Raw genomic sequence first — 19,576 nt, forward strand, 5'->3', positions numbered from 1 at the left:
GTCCCCAGTTGGGTGTGCGCCACCGCAAATAGCACACTTGGGATCACATTGATGATCTTCAGGTGGGGAAGTGATTCCACAGCCCCTACACTTTCTAACACTTGCCGGATTGGGACACACGTCGGATCTATGTCCGATTTCACCACAGCCGTGGCACACATCTATCTGTCATTGGTAGAGATTACAGGGCATGAGTACCTTGCCACAAATAACGTGGTTTGGCACTCTTTGTCCTTCAAAAAGTACCACCACCATTGTAGTTTGCTTGATCCAACATACCTCGACGAGGCCCGGATTTAGATGATTGACGAAAAGGGTTTTCAGTTCCGCGTCGCTAATGTCCAGGTCGATACCGCGAACAACACCCTTGCATGTATCTTCTCCTGCTGCGGTGTAGGCCGCCACTTCGAAGGGTCCATACCTCGTATGGATCTTACGTACCTTGGCATAAGCTCCTGCATTTTCTTCCCGCGGAGTCGATACCACCAAAAGGTTTTGATAGCCATTCGGACAGTACGTGTCCTCCGTCGTGTCTTCCGGCACTAAGGCTGCCGCCATGGCCAGCGCTCTGGAGAGATGTACCAGGCTAAACTTTTTAACGTCAAGGCTGCCGCGTGGTCGGACAATTATCTTGATGTGATCCCTCGGTAGCATCGGGATGCTAGAGACGGTAGCGACGCGCTTAAGCACGTTCTGCAAGGTGGCCGTGCGGCAACTACCTTTCTTGCCATGGTTGGTATCCTTTATAGCCACGGATTTTCCGTCAGCGGCTAATGCACGTCTCCTTTGGCGAGTGATGGCTGTCATCCATCCGATATCTTCCTCCGAGGTGATCTCCACGCCTTCCAACAGCTAAGCCGGAGGCCATGCCTACACTCCGTCGTGCCTGTGAGGCCTAGGCCTACAGCACGAGTTAGGGGCTGGCACCTTTTCTATGTGGCACGCAGAAAACAGTTCACAAAGAGGCGAAAAATGGGCATCCACGTAATCCTTGTGATAAGACGCGTTGATTGACACCACGTTCTCTGGGGTGGCACAAAAATTCGGCGCAAAAACACTGATCGAATAGGGAGCGCATGTTTGTATGACCTTGTTTTGCATGGTTCAGTTAATAGCCGCCTCTGCACCGTGCGCAAATACTCCATTTCTAAGCCCTAAACCATACCTGCCTCTCCATCTTCGACATCATTTTTGTTCTTGTTGTTAATGTAAAAGTGAAACTAAGCCATGCATATGTTCTGTGGCACTGCGAAGGATGACACGGAGTGTCAAAGGGACACATAAATCTTAAGCTTCTAAACTTTACACATTCTAAAAGCCACAACATTGAACAGCCATATGTGTAACTCGGATAAGTTGTCTTATGACAAAATTAGTCATTAAGTAGTTTCAAGGGAACTTGTTTTGAATGTTACTTTTCACAACCGCAAATTATAGTGGCAATATTTATAGTTGAATTAACTCAGCTATGTTGGCAGACTGTGTTTGTGATAGTCCCACTTTTAACATTAAAATTTGTGTGCTCTGGTACGTTGCCAGCTAGATATGCACACACTTCACTTTGTATGTGCCTGGGGCACATTAGTGAGTATGCATAATAAGGAACCATGTTCCAAAGTGAACGACTATAGTGCTCCTCTTGCCATTTGTGCAGCTCCAACATTAAAATATCATGCTCAAACATACCTTATTCCCACCAATTCCTGCTGTTCAATAACATAGCCATACACACAAAGGAACAATATGGCGCCCTTCCCCAGACAGAGTTTGGAGGAAAGCAGATTTGCCTCTTGATGCATTTCACCTGGTCTCGCATGGGGCATACAGCTGACAGGTGAAAAAGATTTGGCATGTGCTAGTGCTAGTGAACTTGGGAATGTCATTAAGCAAGTGGCCCATGTCTAGCTTTGGCTTGAGTGACGTGTAGAGTGGCTCTGTTAAAGAGACTTGGCAGCTTTATAGGCAGACACTTGTAGTGAAAGTAATTCTCACAATCTCAGAAAAAGCAGTGTGCTACAGCCAAGGCCTCTGCACTGCTCCTGAATCATGTTAACAGGTTGCGCTGTTCAAACACTGCAGCAAGTTCCAATCCTCCTGCAGCCATTGTAGGAGGCAGAAGAGCATACAGTCAGGCATACATGTATTAAGCATTTATTTTTGCTTTATATTTCTTTTCTTTTTGCTTTATATTTTTTTTTTCGGTCAGTAAACTGATTGAAAGAGTTTTCACTCCGTGAAAAACACACATAGTGCTTTTCACAAGTGAAGTTCTGGTGTAAACTCCCCATCATAAGACATACACAAAAGTACATGTTTTGTTGCAACCAGTTTTATTGAAATGCAGTTTTAGCACACCTGTTAATCTGTATTTATTTTTCCACATGGTGTAACATTGGCACCTCTTGCTTTCATGTTTTTTGGAAGATTCAAAGCCCAATCAAGCACTGAACTGCTTAGGCAGATCAGTGCAACTCCAGTGGACAGAAATGAACCACTGTACCACAGTGCCTATACTGTCACCTTTTGTTCAATTCACCACAAGTTTCGTAAGGTCAAAATCAAACATCCTTCGGTCAGAATTCACCGTTCTCACAAGGACTTTATAAAAAACTACAGTTCATGCCAAGAGCGATGATCAAGAGGTTTTCTTCAAAGGAAAGTTGGCACAGATTTCTCTCAATGCTTGGATGCAGTTGTAGACATCTTCATAAGTGTTGTACATAGGCATGGGAGCGAGCCGGACAACTGAGGGCATTCTCAGATCGCACTGAAATAAACAAAGCACATAAGTGCCTATAGAAACACCACTGAATAAGGAACAGAGCACTGTACTTACTCTTTTTTTCAAAAGGGGTAATAACAGCAGTAATTAAAACCGCAGAAACTATTATGTGCATTGACAGTTATGTTGAAACTTCGATGGGCTCCTGACTAGGTATGGACATTGTAAAGAAATAAGCTTGGTGTATAGATCATGTGGTGACATGTCTGCACTATATTACCCATATGCACATTGCAAAAACAGCTCATAACTCAAACGAAAGCCCATGCACCCTTATTCTGAAAGCAGTCTCTCCCCAAAAACAAAGATGATGCTTCAGCGTTCACATCTACATCGCATGTATCATTTGCAGCACACAAATAGCCAGAAGCAATACGAATGACCCAGGGATTCCCATGAGATGCAGCGTGCAATAAGCGTCGACGATAATGAACCACACATTTTTTCATAAGATTTTTTGTTTTTGTTTAATCAGTGTCGAAATAAAGCTATTTATTCTGTTACACAGCAAAAAAGAGTGGGAGGGAGGGATCAGGGAGGAAGAAGGAGGTAGGACTCGTGACGTAAATGTGATGTGGGTCCTTTGGTTCGATATCGGAGTAGGCAATGGTGGCATGTTGTTTTACACAGCTCAAAGTGATTGGCAAGAGCCTCTGGCCATGGGGAGAGTAGGTTGTTTCCTCACATCATGTGACATGCCATTTGTTTTTATGTGCACTCTTATTTTTTAAATCTTTATTATTATTTTCTTTCCATTTTATTGCAGTAGAATGCTCTTTGCAATGGCAATTAACAACTACCATTTTATAACAACATAGCAAAAATATTCACTGGGACCTGGTGAAAGGTCCTTTAAAACCACATGTCCAGAGGCAATAAGTAAAGATCCACTCACATTAAAAAACAATAAAGGCAAACATTAGTTCAAGTTAGCATGATAGCCCAAGACAGATTTCCACACGGCTTCCAAGTAAATGCACCTATCATGTAGTGGCTTGCAAGCACTGATTTTAACCTCCACCTAAGAAAGGAGGGGGGCAGTGCATAAAAACACAATACAAAGGAAAAAGTGTAGACCACAAATGCTGTAGCATTTGCAGCATTTATGTCTACCACATTTTGTTTGCTGTGCTTTTCAGGGTGTCTACCAAGTTGACATTTCCAAATTCCCCGAGTAATGCAGAACTAAGTTTTATATCAAGACGGGCTGAAACCATATCGCCCGATACTGTCACTCTCTAATAAGCATATGAAAAAAATGAAAGAAAAAAAACGACTTAATCCAATTTGAATGCTAAGAAGTAGTGTTTATGTTATTCAAAAAGAGAATACAAGGGAGGGGTTAGTAAAATGCACAGCAAATAAGAAGTCTTCGAAAAAAATTGCAAATCGTGCCAGACATTTTCAAATACAAATAAAAGGGAGATACATACAGAAGCAAATATTTTCGAATATGAGCTATTTCTATCAATTCATAGCAAGCTCAGTGGTATGAGGCCCGAATTTTGTCACAATTGACGTTCTCTAACAACAGCTTGTAAATCAGCCTCGACTGTCCTGACTTACTCTCAGATCGTGCACAACACCTCACTGTGTTTCACTGCGTTAAAGAGTTTATTTTGGTTTGGATAAGGGACACCTGCATATCAGCATCAGCCAACACTTTGTTTTTTGAGCTCAAGCTTCTTCAAAAGGGCGGCAGCACGTTTCCTTTCCCGTTCTTTCCTCAATGTGTAGGTCCTTTCTATTCTCATCCTCCTACCGCCGCTCGTTCGCCCCACGGACCATTTGAAGCATCTTCTTGGTCAGTTGTACAAAGTCTGATTTTTCAAATTGCCTAGGAGCAGCGAAAACGTCAGAAAAATCAGCCAGCTGGAAAAGTGAATCCATGTCTTTTACTGCTCTTCAGGGCTAAGACTGCCACAGGCACATTAAAAAAAGCTCTGAAGGCCTGTATTAGGTACACGTATTAGGCATATCGGTGCTCGCACTGTTAAAGGAGACACCGGGTGCAGGCGTGTATAATTAAGGAATACATGCCGTGTCCCGTCGCAATAGCCCCTTCCGACTCTTGTAATGCTTCACTGCAGTACTTTTGTGTATGCTTCACCAAGTAACATTTCTTTACAGAGGCAAAGCTGACTTTCGGAAACCGGCATTATGCAATGCACCCTGCTTTCCAAGCTTCTAAACCAATCGCGAGGACCACAAAGACGGAGTCGGTGCCATTGCTGACAGCAGCGAATTCTTTCAATTACAACATTGCACCCAACGGCAAGAAGCTGAATAGCGAACGTCGAAGCAGCTAGGTCTAGCATTGCCGCAGTGGTGGCTATGGCTGCCAGTGGATCTGGTGTGCGAGAGCGCCGGTTCGAGGTGGCGAGGTAATCAAAATGGTAGCGGTGGTGGCTTTTATTAATGCTGTTTTGGACCTGGAGTCACGGCAAAAAGTCTGGAAAATTGGATGGCGGAGGGTTCTTGCATCCAATATTTCAGACGTTCTGATACATTGACTCTATTGGGTACGTGGTACAGTTGAACCTCGCTACAACGAAACTGACGGGGCGCGCGAAAAATTTCGTTAAAGCGAAATTTCGTTGAGGCGAAAACAGGCCAAAAACACTGTCAGGTTGGACCACATAGTCCCAAAACATCATTTATTTCCAAAGAAGTCGGTCAGCTTCTTCTGCTTCTTTTTTTTTGCCACGAGTGCAGTGGCGCGGCTTTCGCACTCGGTGAACAGTTGCATCGCGACGTCGTCATCGTGAGCACCGAAAAATCTGCGGATCACATCAAAAGCATCCATCACTTTTATTGCAGGTGGTGGCGCTAAGTCCTCCGCGTCGCTGTCATCATCCGATGATGCGTCGTTGTGGCGAACGCCCTCAATTATAGCTTCGTCACTCAGCTCCTCGTGAGCTAGCACTTCACTGTCAACAGCGATGTAGTCGCCGATGTGAACATCGGCCGGCACATCTCCGGAGTCCTGAAGGGCTGCCCATGCCGCATTGGCCTCTGTGGAGGGTGGAGCAATTGTACTGCAGCCTTCCTCGTCCGACGTGGAGTTCGCTGCCAGTTGAGCATCGGAGTGAAAGCCGGCGTGCACAAAACAGTTGTAGATGATACTGCGACTGGTTGCCGTCCACGCTGCTGAGACCATCTGTACAGCCATGTACAAATCCACTTCGATTGCCCGACCGGTGTCGATGTTTAACACCAGCCGCTGAATCAGTCGCTGTCGATAAGCGCTTTTAACGCTATTGATGATACCTTGATCCAGCGGCTGGATTAAAGCCGTGCAATTCGGCGGGAAGAATCTTACTTCCACGCTTTGAAGCTGAACGTCTTCAACGTTATGCGCTGAGCAATTGTCGATGAGCAAACAAACCTTACGTTTCTTTGCCGTCATGTCACGGTCGAAAGCGGTTAGCCACTCTTTGAAAACGGCCCGTGTCATCCAAGACTTCTTATTGGCAACATATTTGACGGGCAGGCTCTTGCCACCTTTGAAGCACCGCGGCTTCGCACTTTTGCCTATCACCAGTGGGCAGCGCTTGTCAGACCCGTCCATGTTGCAGCACAGGAGCACAGTCACACGCTTTTTGCTATGCTTCCCTCCGCTGCATGGCTGGCCCTTCATGTGAAGCGTCTTGGAGGGGAGGAGCTCGAAGAAAAGTCCCGTTTCATCGGCATTGTATATGTCTGATGTGGCATATTTCTCCATTAATTCCGGCACAGTAGCTGATGCCCAAGCAGATGCAGCGTCGGCGTCTGATGAGGCCGACTCCCCACACAGCACTTTAGCGACGATTTCATGCCTGGCCTTAAAACGGGTCAGCCACCCTGAGCTGGCTTTGAAATCATTGATGCCCAGCATACAGGCATAGCCAAGTGCCTTTTGCTGCAACATGTTTCCGCTGACCGGCATCTTCTTTGCGCGCACGTCGAGGAACCACGTGTACAGAGCCTTCTCAAGGTCCTCATGAGCCGCTTGCGTCAGCTTTTTCCGCTTCGCGGATGTCCCCGAAGAAAGAGCTTGCGCTATCGCGTCTTTCGACTTCAAGATCGTTGACAGCGTGCTCTGTGAGATGCCGAAGTCCGCTGCAACATCTCCCTTTTTCCTGCCACTGGATGCCGCGCTGATAATCCGTGCCTTCTCTTCAAGCGAGAGGAACTTCCGCTTTCTAGATGAAGTCGCCATGCTCGCATTCATTACAGCGCACTAGCAGCACAAGCACGAGTGAAAAAAACTAGGGCAAACGCGCTGCTGTTGCCAGGCTGCTGCGTCCTTTGGCAACGGATTGGTTGCGGCTCTGAATTGGATTGGAAGAAAACGGGAGCTTGCCCCCGCGCCTTGTCGCAAGGCAGCCAGCCCGATAGTCATCAACACCAAGCTATGGCGGTGATCATGTGCGTTTCAGTGAGTGGATTAGTTTGGTCCAGCGAATGTTTAGCGAAACAAAGCAGCGTGGGCCTATGGAAGTACATAGATGGGCGGCGATATGCTTGTTTTATTGTAAGATATATTTTTAAATCGAGCTTCGCATAGCAAAAATTTCGTTGAAGCGGAAACGCGCCCCAAAAATGGTTCGTTGTGATGAGAAATTTGTTCCATTACTTTGTATAGCGAGCTGACGGGGAATTGGAAATATTTCGTTGAAGCGAAAATTTCGTTGAAGCGACGTTCGTTGTAGCGGGGTTCGACTGTAGTGCCGCGAAGCCATCAAAATTATCGGGCATCCGGAAAATCGGTCGTTGACTGTACACTGGTAACTCCTTTAACCGACGACAGGGCTTCAAAGACGATTCATTACGATTCCTGTCTGTTACTCGAGCCAGCATTACTGCGACTTTCGACCCTTTCAATAAAATTACAGCTAATTTTCCCTGATAGAGGCACTAATTCCCTGAGTTTTCCCAGACTACTCAAAATTCCTGAGAATTCCCAGTTTTCCCAGTTGGTAGACACCCTATTTTTGTATGCTGCCCCCCCACTTCCTTTACAAGGTGCCAACTTGCCCAATTATTCATATCACTGGATCTCCACCTCATGGGTGCTGGCAAGCAACCACAGGACTTACAACACAGGTAGGTGTAAGTGCGAGATGTGATGAAGTGCCAGAAGCTGATCTGTCAAAGAACAGTGTGCAGAAGATCTGCAACAGAGACACTCACAAGAATTCCTCTGCGCTGTAGCTCTTGGTGTGTGAACTTGGGCTCTTCAGCAAGGTGTATGCTGAGCTGGGAACCCCTTTTTGTTGTGTCAGACGGCGTGAGAATGTGAAACGGTTGTGTTCTGTCTGTAATGTCGTGGCTGGCACCCAGGTCATCAATCATGAGAAGCTCAAAGTAACCAGTGAGCAGAAATTGCTTGTGCAGACGGTCAGGTTCCTTGACTTCTGCAAACATCTGTTGAACATTAAAAAAATAATAATAATAAAAAGGGGGGGGGGCAGAGACACAGGGATTACTCAAGTTCATAATTACACCAGTTAATTATGCCAGCCATTTTCTTAAATTCTGTCACAGTACAATTTTCTTGTGCTGCTCATGAACTTACTGTGAGAAACAACTATGTTTTGCATAAAAATCCACAACTTCTAGAATATACAATCACCTAGCTAATGCCTTCTTACTACCCTGCAATAAAAGCAATCAGCTGTTAACTTTCTTGTGCACTTTTATCACTTGAGACAGCTACTAGGACATGTCTAGCAGGTAGGAACCTGCTGGTTTGGCTGTGTCCACTCCCTGTCAAAGGGCATGTGCACGCCTAAAGCGACAAAAAGGACTACTCAACTTTTGGTCACATTGCTGTGGTGTCACGAGTTGTCAGTGATATGACAACTGCATGTCAAAGTTCACCATACTTAGCAGCCATCAGCAAACCAGGTTAACTGTTCATCTATTTGGCTCATTTCAGCATCAGCTTGCTTTCATGCATTCAGCATTATGTTCAGAAAGAGAACCAGGTAAGTAGTCAACTAATCCAAAGTAGTTATGCTGCAGTTTTTATAAGAGCTCAAAGTAAAGCATTCTCACGTACAATATTAATCAGGTTACCAACATCAGGAACGGATGCAATTTTAAAATGAATCCTTTTGAACATGTGAAATACAATGTGCTTTAGTGTACCTCATCCAAAAATTGAGTATTTGTTTCTTCAAGCATACATAAATGGCAAAGAGCTTTACAAATTGCATGCAGTGTTTGTAGGCAATGCAGAATGTAATGGCATCCAACAAAATCATTATTTTGCCTATTTTTATCAACAATTCTGTTATTTATGTGTGTAGTACTACACTACATTTGCTGTAAATGCAGTGTGTGCAGTCATAAGTGTTTACAGAATGATTTTCTGACTACACACAAATCAAAGAATTACTGATAAAAGACTGCAAAATAAGGATTCTATTGGATCCCATTATATGTTACCTACAGGTTTTTCAGATATAAGCTAGGTATGTATGTATATATATATATATATATGTATATATATATATATATATATATATATATATATATATATATAGGAAAAAACAAAAAGTTTTCAAATCTATCTTTTCTCTGCTATAATCACTAGATAAAACATTTATGCTGCTTCTTTCATTTACAGGTTACCTCCAGGCTTGCCATTACTGTTGCAATTAGAAGAGGTGGTCCATTGGAGAGCTTGAAGACATCTGCTGACAGACATGGATCAAATTCTGGAACGAAACCACAATGGTGATAAGAGAGAGAGAGAATAGAAAAATTTATTTAAAGAAAGGCAGAGACATCTGCTTGAGCTATAGCTTGACCTGGCTGGCTACTCTGCCACAATGATCATGTATTAGCACACAGGTGCATACCTAAAGGTGTTAGGTGTTACCTTAAGTAAGCCCCATGCTTGATCCAAGCTGCAAGGCAAAAATGAAATTCTTGGTGCTTAGTTTGAGACCACTGATGTAAGTCAACATGTGGATCCAATGCTGAGTGAGTGAGCCCCAGCAAGTCCAAATGGGTGCAAATGTGAGTTCAAGTGATCCAGAACTAATGCTAGAGATATGAATTTTCTTCCTGGTTGTTTGCTGCAATGCCCATGACCTTGAATCATCTGTGGATGTAGGCATTTATGAACTATATATTGTCTTGTCACTTAACACAGCCATCTCTGCTGCTTCATTATGTTGCTTTTTGAATGTTTGGCCTCCTCAGTGCAATGATTTTGGGCTTTTTGGCCCCACACAGCATTTAGATTGCATGACTTCAGCTTGTAGATACTTTTTCTGTTTAACATATGCATTAAGTAATTTAAAGAAACTTGTAAAATGTTGCAAGGCATAGACTACTACATATAAGAACAGTTTTAAGCAAAAAACCAACATATACTACTATATACTACTACATATTGCCACGACCTCGACACAGCTGACAGCCACTCGGTGCAATTCGGTGCCACATGCTAGGCATGTTGGGTGGCTCCGAGAAGAGAATGACAAAGGTGCCAGGACAGCGACATATATAAAAGATCTCTAGCGTCGACCGAAGTCTTTTTGTGGCTTTGTCTGTGACAAACTGGTGGAGGTGCGGGGTACGCGCCTGTGTACTCTGACCCCCAAGAACAGGGAGCGAACAACCTACGCAAAAGCCGACCGCTTCAAAGACTGCCTCCGGAATATGGCCTGCAAGATCTGTCGACGATGTCCACCACAACTGCAAGCCAGACACAGGACGTACGGTATGGGACAGCCTCCTGCGTTGCTGGTTCTCCACACCCCATGCTGGCCGCGGCTGTTCCATGGTGAGCCTTTTGAGGACGTGGAAGACTGGCTCGATGACTTCGATCGTGTGGCTAACGTCAATTATTGGGACGAGCAGAAAAAGTTAAGGAACGTGTACTTCGCCCTAGAGGACTCTGCCCGAACATGGTTCGCTAATCACGAGCCATCCATCACTACCTGGCAAGAATTTCAACGGCAGATACGCGATATGTACAGCAGCCCCGCAAGAAAAGAGCGAGCAGAGCAAGCCCTTCAGAATAGGGTTCAAAGGCCGAACAAAAGCGTAGCCATGTTCGTGGAAGACATGTTGCGGTTTTTCAAGCGTGCTGACCCTGGCATGACAGAAGCGAAGAAAGTACGCCTACTGATGCGTGCAGTAAAAGAGCAGCTGTTTGCTGGACTGATGCGAAGGCCTCCAGCTACAGTAGCTGAGTTCGTCAGTGAGGCGACAAAAATGGAGCGAGCCCTTCAACAACGCTCCTCGGTCTACGATAGCCAATTCAACCTGGTATCAGCACCTTCTCTCTCGTTACCCTATGATACCGATGCGCTTCGAGAGCTTGTGCGTAGTGTCGTGCATGAGGAGCTCGACCGGCTATAGGGAGTGCGATTTCAACCGACCGTAACATCCCTCACAGATATCGTCCGCGAAGAAGTTCGCCAGGCAGCACAGCCATTCGTGCAAACCAGACCTGAATCCGCCCCCGTACTGACTTATGCGCAAGCAGTGAGGCTACTTGCGCAACCCGGGAACCACCGTAACCCGCCTTCTTCTGAAGAACCACCGTGCCACTTTCAGGGCCAAGGTTCATGTACAAATACGTACGGGTCCACGAGACCCCTAATCAATACGCGAAAGTCAGACGTGTGGCGCACACCTGACTATCAGCCACTCTGCTTCCACGGTGGCGAAGCGGGCCACTTGTACCGTGCCTGCTACTACCGAAGAATTGGACTCCAGGGCTATCACCCCGGCGCTCGTCGCCCACGTGAGGGAGAACGCCCGAGAGAAATCCAGCAATATCTGGCCAGTCAACCTTCATCGCCGTACGCGCAGTTCCCACCGGTTGAACAGTCTCTGCCAACGACCCGATCTCCGTCTCCGCAGAGGCGCCAGTCACGATCACCACCTCCTCGACGATCGGCGTCACCTAGCCGCTACACTACGTTCTCCGCTTCTGTGGGCAACCGGCCCACGAGCCCAAGTCGGGGAAACTGAGAACAGCGACCTCCGGAGGTGGGGCCGCTGTCCAACGCACTTCGAAAGATCCTCCACCGCGACACCCCGATGACGACGATAACGACGACGACAACGACGACTGCGTACCTTCGACACCTTCCTTCGAAAACCGTGAACCTGTTTCAGCCGACATACTCGTTTCTGTCGATAACCACCCGGTAACCGCTCTTGTCGATACTGGCGCCGATTATTCTGTCATGAGCGGACAACTGGTTACGGCACTTCGCAAGGTGACGACACCGTGGCCAGGACCTAAGCTCCGTACAGCCGGCGGTCATGTTCTCACGCCGATCGGCAAATGCACTGCCAGGGTACAAATTTGTGAGGTCACATTTGTCGGTTCATTTATTATACTGGAAGAGTGCTCTAGGCAGGTCATACTCGGCATGGACTTTCTTCGGGATTATGGCGCAATCATAAACCTTCGCGAGTTGCTTGTCACATTTTCCAGCGAACACGCAACTCTTTCGGACGACTACCACCCACAGTCCACGGTGTTACGCGTTTCTGGTGACTGTGCTACTTGACCACCCCGGAGTACTGCGTTGATCACCGTAGAAACAGACGATAATCCTCCCCATCTCGGAATCGCTGAAGGCAATCTGTCAGTCTTGTTGGCTCGACAGGTTTGCGTAGCCCGCGGCATCTTGCAGCTGTCGTCACGGACTGCTCAGATTTTAGTGACCAATTTCAGTCATGAATACCAGCACTTCGCCCCACGAACTGCCATCGCCTATTTGGAGCCAGTCAGTGATTTTCCCGCTTGTTTAACTGTAGGGCAAAATGATGGAGATTCTAACTGTGACGTACCAGCCAACAGCAATATTGATGTGAATTCTAAATTATCAGGTGCATCGAAGGTCAACCAAACGCCTATTGCGAAACACAGAATTATTACAAATCCCAATGAAAGACCCGTGCGCCAACGTGCCTATCGTGTTTCTCGTAAAGAGCAAGACGCCATCCGAAATCAAGTCCAACAAATGCTTACCGACGATATCATACAGCCCTTCACCAGTCCATGGGCGTCACCTGTGGTTCTGGTGAAAAAGGAAGACGGCACACTGCGTTTTTGCGTTGACTATCACAAGCTTAACGATGTTACAAAGAAGGACGTTTATCCCCTTCCCCGCATCGACAACCCTTTGAACTGCCTTCGAAATGCTCGATACTTCTCATCGATGGACCTTCGCAGCGGCTACTGGCAAATAAAGGTTGATGAGCGTGACCGTGAGAAAACCGCATTTATTACGCCTGACGGACTTTACGAATTCAAGGTCCTTCCTTTCGGATTGTGCTCTGCGCCTGCTACTTTTCAGCGCATGATGGACACGGTTCTATCAGGTCTCAAGTGGCAGTCATGCCTTGTCTATTTAGATGGTATCATTGTCTTTTCAGAAACTTTTGAGCAGCACCTCCAGCACTTACGCGCAGTTCTAGACGCAATTCGTACTGCTGGCTTGTCTTTAAAGCCTGAAAAATGCCATTTCGGGTATGACGAACTCAAATTTTTAGGCCATGTCATCAGCTACGAGGGTGTTCGACCAGATCCCGACAAAAACATTGCTGTTGCTTCGTCTCCAACACCTTCGAACAAACACGAACTCCGCTGTTTTCTAGGGCTTTGCGCTTATTATCGATGCTTCGTGGCTAACTTTTCACGGATAGCCGAACCGTTGCAACGGTTGACTAAGGATAATGTTCCGTTTGTCTGGGAGCAGGACCAACAAGAGGCCTTCTGTGAACTCCAGAAACGTCTGCACACACCTCCAGTTCTAGGACACTTTGACGAAGACGGTGACACCGAGTTGCACACGGATGCCAGCAACGTTGGCCTTGGTGCCGTCCTCGTACAGTGGCAAGATGGAGCCAAGCGCGTCGTTGCATACGCAAGCCGCACTTTGTCTCCAGCTGAAAGGAACTATTCCACTACGGAGAAGGAATGCTTGGCCGTTGTGTGGACAATTGCTAAGTTCCGACCATATTTGTACGGCCGATCATTTCGAGTTGTGACAGATCACCATTCATTGTGCTGGCTCGCCAATCTGAAGGATCCATCTGGCCGTCTTGCACGCTGGAGTCTTCGCTTGCAAGAATACGATATGACGATAGCGTTCAAGTCCGGGCGTAAACACACCGACGCCGACTGCCTGTCACGTGCTCCACTTCAACCGTCGCCATACGACTTTGATGAAGAGGACGCATTTCTGTCCATTATCACAGTATCAGACATCAGCAAGCAACAGTGCGATGATTCAGAACTCCGGCCTCTCATCGACTACCTTGAGAACCGTCTACCAGAGCCGCCTCGTATGTTCATCCGCAAATTATCCTCGTTTTTTCTCCACGATGGCGTTCTCTACAAACTGGGTTTTCACTCGACTGCAACCACCTGCCTTCTTGTAGTGCCGTCTTCACTACGTGACGATATCCTGCGGGCCACTCACGACGAGCCATCTTCGGACCACTTGGGATTCGCACGAACGTTTTCACGCATATGGCAAAAGTACTTCTGGCCTAACCTTCGCCGTGACGTAAAGCAATACGTGAAGACATGCTGCGACTGCCAGAGACGCAAGACACCACTCGTGCGTCCGGCTGGCTTTCTCCATCCCGTGGATCCTCCACGGATCCCTTTTCAGCAGGTTGGCATAGATTTGCTTGGACCATTCCCCACGCCGAGGGCTGGTAACCGTTGGATTGCTGTTGCCACAGACTACCTTACACATTACATTGAAACCCGAGCACTCCCACGAGGCACTGCTAATGATATTGCGACCTTCTTTGTATATGGTATCGTATTCCGCCATGGTGCTCCAACAGTGGTTATAACCGACCGGGGCACAGCATTTACAGCGCAGCTCACAGAAGATATCATGCTCCTCAGTGGTGCAGTTCACTGCAAAGCCACTGCTTACCATCCGCAGACGAATGGGCTCACAGAAAGGCTAAACAAAACGATCGCTGATATCATTTCCATGTATGTTGACGTCGACCACAAAAACTGGGACGACGTTTTCCCATATGTTACGTTTGCATATAATACTGCCATTCAAGAAACTACCGACTTCACCCCTTTTCGCTTGGTACACGGCCGGGAAGCTGTCACAACGTTGGACGCAATGCTTCTACCCACCTACTGTTCTAATGTTGTCACTGATGCTGCGGAATTCGCTCGATGCGCCGAAGAGGCGGGCCAGCTCGCACGAATGCGTATCCGCCACCAACAACACAACGACGCCGACCGGTACAATCTTCGTCACCGCGACGTCACTTATCAACCCGGTGACAAAGTATGGGTGTGGACACCGATCCGCCAGCGTGGTCAGTCGGAGAAACTTTTGCGCCGCTACTTTGGACCTTATAGGATCGTTCAACGACTCGGCGACGTCACATACGAAGTGATTCCTGAAGGAGAAGGCACCAGTCGCCGTCCCCGACGCCCACGCCTGTCTGATGTCGTTCACATCTCTAGATTGAAGTTATACCACTCCCGCTGAAAGCAAAGCTCCACACCTCTCTCACCATCTATGTCTGTCTTAACAGTATCACCTGGCAATCTCCAGTGCATCAATGTTCCGCATTGAGACGATGCTTCTAGGGAGGGGGGTAATGCCACGACCTCGACACAGCTGACAGCCACTCGGTGCAATTCGGTGCCACATGCTAGGCATGTTGGGTGGCTCCGAGAAGAAGAGAACGATGAAGGTGCCAGGACAGTGACATATATAAAAGATCTCTAGCGTCGACCGAAGTCTTCTTGTGGCTTTGTCTGTGACAATATACTATACTATATCATTGCCTATATCGAACAGTTGAAAAATCCCTTTGGGAATCCCATGCAAAAGTATAGCGCTATTGTTCGCGTATAGAGAACTCCCGTGCACCGGCATATCGATGTATCGAACTCCGTGCTGAGCTGCGCCCCGGCAAGTGCGCTTCTCCCACCATACCACACCCCTGCAAGTGCGCTTCTCCCATCGCATCCCACCCCCGCAAGTGCGCTTCTCCTCACGATGCTCTCGCGATGTTCCCGAGGTCTCACGCGCGCCGCCCCGCATTCTGAGAAAGGGGCGTGTGGGTAAAAGGGACATGACGAGGAGCACTTGGAGTGCGATTGGGTGTGAAAGGGAAACGGGAGGGAGAAACCATGCTGACCGCAGGCGCCTGTTTCTTGTGTTTTAGTTGGCTGACACCTCTGGTACAGCGAGACGAATGAGGTCAGTGCAGCTTGGGCTTGTGGTAGTGCGGAGACATGGAGTGGCGCGTCTTTCGATTCACTTTGTTCCTTTTATTCACAAGGCCAACGCGAAGGCTTGAGACTCGTGTGGTGCAGCGAGTTTTTCTTTCCGCTTTTGGCACGTGTTCTGGTGCCATGGCCGCGAAAAAACGCAAGAATTTGGATTTTTCAACAACGGCGGACATTATTCGACGGGTGGAGGCTGGCAAGAAAAAGTCGTCGGTCGCCGCGGCATTTGGAATTCCTTGCAACACCCTGAGTACGATCCTCAAGAACAAAGCTGATCTTAAGCTGAAGGCAGTGCAGTCCAGTCGCCCTGGAGCGCGTCCCAACCTTTGACAAGGTCGAGAGGGCATTGTACGCCTGGTTTTTGGAGACACGTGCCAAGAACATACCTGTTGACGGCTCTATGCTCATGGAGAAGGCCAAATGGTTTGCTGTGGCCTTCGGAGAACAAAGCTTCACTGGTGGCACTGGTTGGCATGCTGGTGCAAGCTGTAGTGGATCACGCTGATGTGGAGATTGTGGCTGACATCATGGGTGACGAGGACGCTGACTCGAGCAGCGGCGAAGGTTCTGACGAAGGGGACCAACCACCATGCACTGCAGCTGAACTTGCATCAGCTTTCAGCGCCATTCGCCGCTCTTGTGGCACAATGTAGGGAGCTGGCCTTTCTCATTTGGACACTGTCAACAAGCTTGAGGACAGCTTAATGAACTTGATGGTGCAGAAGAAAAAGTAAGCAAAGGTCACAGATTTTTTTCTTCCGAAATAAAGTGCTCTGGTCATCGCGCTGTGTTTTTGTTTTTTTACACACCTTGGAGGCACAGATCGGTAAGTTCCCGCTAGTCACGACATCGGGAAACTGCCTTGAGATGTGTGGTGTTAGAGAAGCTTTTGACATGCATATCTTATATTTCGAATTATCGATATATCAAACTATTTCGCCATCCCCTTCAAGTTCGATACATCCGGGATGAACTGTATATCACTGTATTTTCATCTGATCTTCTTATAACAAATCTTAGTCAGTCTAAATAATTAAGGTCAATAGTTTATATTAAACCATGACCTCTTCTATAAATGTCCGACCTGCTCATGCTGGCACTCCCCCTGATGGCAGATTTGCTTTTGCTCGCCTAGTTTCTTTTAGTTCACCAAACTGCCGCTGCATGCTGTGGCACTGCAACTTACCCCTATCGCTTCGCTCTCAGTCACTGTCTTTGCATGCTCTGCTTGTTGGGTGTGTGCTGTAGGCACTTTGTGACATTCAGAGGTGATCGTGTGTCAGCGACTGCACAGTCAATAACAGCATTAGGCAGGGTGTCTACCAAGCGAAAACCGGGAATTCTCAGGTATTTTGAGTAGCCTGGAAAAATTAGGGAAATCAGGGAAAATTAGCTGTAATATTATTGAAAGGGTCGAAAGTCAAGGTAATGCTGGCTTGATTAACAGACAGGAATCGTACTGAATCGTCTTTGACACCCTGTCGTCGGCTGGAGGAGTTGCCAGTGTACAGTCAACGACCAACTTTCCGGATTCCCGATAATTTGGACGGCTTCGCGGCACCACCACGTACCCCATGGAGTCAATGTATTGGAACGTCTGAAATTTCGGACGTAAAAACTCTTCGCCGTCCAATTTTTCCGGAGGTTTTGCCATGACCGCAGGTCCGAAACGACATTAATCAAAGCCACCACCGCTGCCATTTTGATTACCTTGCCGCCTCGAACCGACACTCTCGCACACAGACCAGCTGGCAGACGTAGCCACCACTGCGGCAATGCTACACCTAGCTGCTTCGACGTTCGCTATTAAGCTTCTTGCCGTTGGGTGCAGTGTTTTCATTGAAAGAATTCGCTGCTGTCAGCAATGGCACCGACTCTGCCTTTGTGGTCCTCGCGATTGGCTTAGAAGCTTGGAAAGCACGATGCGTTGCATAAAGCCGGTTTCTGAAAGTCAGCTTTGCCTCTGTACAGAAATGTGACTTGGTGAAGCATATGCAAAAGTATTGCAGTGAGGCATAACAAGCTTGGGAAGGGGCTACTGCTATGGGACACAGTATGTATTCCTTAATTATACACGCGTACACCCGGTATTTCCTGTCACAGTACAAGCACCGATACGCCTAATATGTGTACCGGCAGGCCTTCGGAGTGTTTTCGCATGTGCCTGTGGCAGTTTGAGCACTTAAGGACAGTAAATGTCATGCTTTTATTTTTTCAAACTAACCATTTTTGTGACGTTTTCGCGGCTCCTAGGGAGTTCAAAAAATCGGACATGGACTATGCAACTGACCAATAAGATGCAAGTGGTCTGTGGGGGCGAATGAGTGGCGGAAGGACAAGAACAGGAAGGACCAACGCATCGAGGAATGAACGGGAAAAGAAGCGTGCTGCCGCCGTTTTGAAGGAGCTTGAGCTCCAAAAACAGTTTGGCTGATGCTGAGATGCAGGTGTCCCTCATCCAAACCACACTAAGCTCTTTAAAGCCGGGAAACACAACACTGAAGCATCGTGCGCGGGCTGAGAGTATGTCAGGACAGTTGAGGTTGACAATCAAGCTGTTGAGAGAGAATCTCAATTGTGACAACGTTCGGGCATCATACCACTGAGCTTGCTATCAGTTGATAGAAATAGCACATATTCGAAAATGTTTGCTTCTGTATGCCTCTCCTTTTTATTCATATTTGAGAATGTCTGACTCCATTTGCAATTTTTTTCGAATACATTTTATTTGCTGTGCATTTTACTAACCCCTCCCTTCTATTCTCTTTTTGAATAACATCTCTTTTTGAATAACATAAACACTACTCCTTAGTATTCAAATTGGACAAGTAGTTTTTCTTTCACTTTTTCGTATGCTTACTAGAGAGTGACAGCATCGGGCGATATGGTTTCAGCCCGTCTTGACATAAAACATAGTTCTGCATCACTCAGGGAAAACCTGGAAAACTCAGGGAATTTGGAAAAGCCAACTTGGTAGGCACCTTTTTAGGGTACGGCAGCAGTAACACATTTCCTGCAGTGGTGCACTCGTGCATTCCTTTCTGCAAGTCAAGCAGGTGGCAATCAAGGATCACGACAGGATATTCTCAGCTTTCTCTCCCAGCCCATGTTCATGATGAAAAATAAAGGAACTGTTGTTATTATTCTGTGCAGTTCCATTTGCGAATTTATCAGCTCCTAGGGCAACTTTTTGTTGCACTTGGAGCACAGCTGATTGTAATTCTGCCAGAGTAAGTAATTCTGCCAGAGTAATTGATGCCTGTGTACTTTCTTCAGATGTGATGTTGATGGGCTGTCGGTAAATTTCTGGGTGCTAGGTAGCTGGAGCTTGGATATACTCAATTAGGTTCTTAGTCGTAAAGCCCACTTTTAACTGATAGTATTGCAGACTGCATTGTTAGTGTTTGTGGGTTGCACACTAACATAACGTGTTCTGCTGGTATGAACATTTTAGTTGCAGATTACTGGTTTTCCTACATTTATGAGGCTTCAAAAGTGATGTTTGCAAATGTGAACAGGAACCTTCACTACAAGTACTGATG

At 46.9% G+C, this 19,576-nt stretch overlaps 1 protein-coding gene across 7 annotated transcripts in view; it reads right to left on the reverse strand.

The window, feature by feature from the left end:
* Positions 1 to 2,311: 2,311 nt before the first annotated feature.
* The window catches only part of LOC142585926 (kynureninase-like), a 73,353-nt gene continuing 56,088 nt past the window's right edge, over positions 2,312 to 19,576 (reverse strand). For 6 of the 7 annotated variants that reach the window (XM_075697027.1, XM_075697025.1, XM_075697023.1 and 3 more), the window contains 3 exons: positions 9,404 to 9,489; positions 7,958 to 8,191; positions 2,312 to 2,767 (listed from right to left, as the gene is read on the reverse strand). In XM_075697027.1, coding sequence (XP_075553142.1) covers positions 2,636 to 2,767; positions 7,958 to 8,191; positions 9,404 to 9,489 — 452 coding nt within the window. In that variant the 3' untranslated portion in view covers positions 2,312 to 2,635. Of the gene's footprint in view, positions 2,768 to 7,957; positions 8,192 to 9,403; positions 9,490 to 19,576 lie in introns of those variants that run through there. The other variant, XR_012829150.1, reaches the window with a different exon arrangement.

Source organism: Dermacentor variabilis, chromosome 6 (assembly GCF_050947875.1).
Source record: "Dermacentor variabilis isolate Ectoservices chromosome 6, ASM5094787v1, whole genome shotgun sequence".
NCBI classification, from domain to species: domain Eukaryota; kingdom Metazoa; phylum Arthropoda; class Arachnida; order Ixodida; family Ixodidae; genus Dermacentor; species Dermacentor variabilis.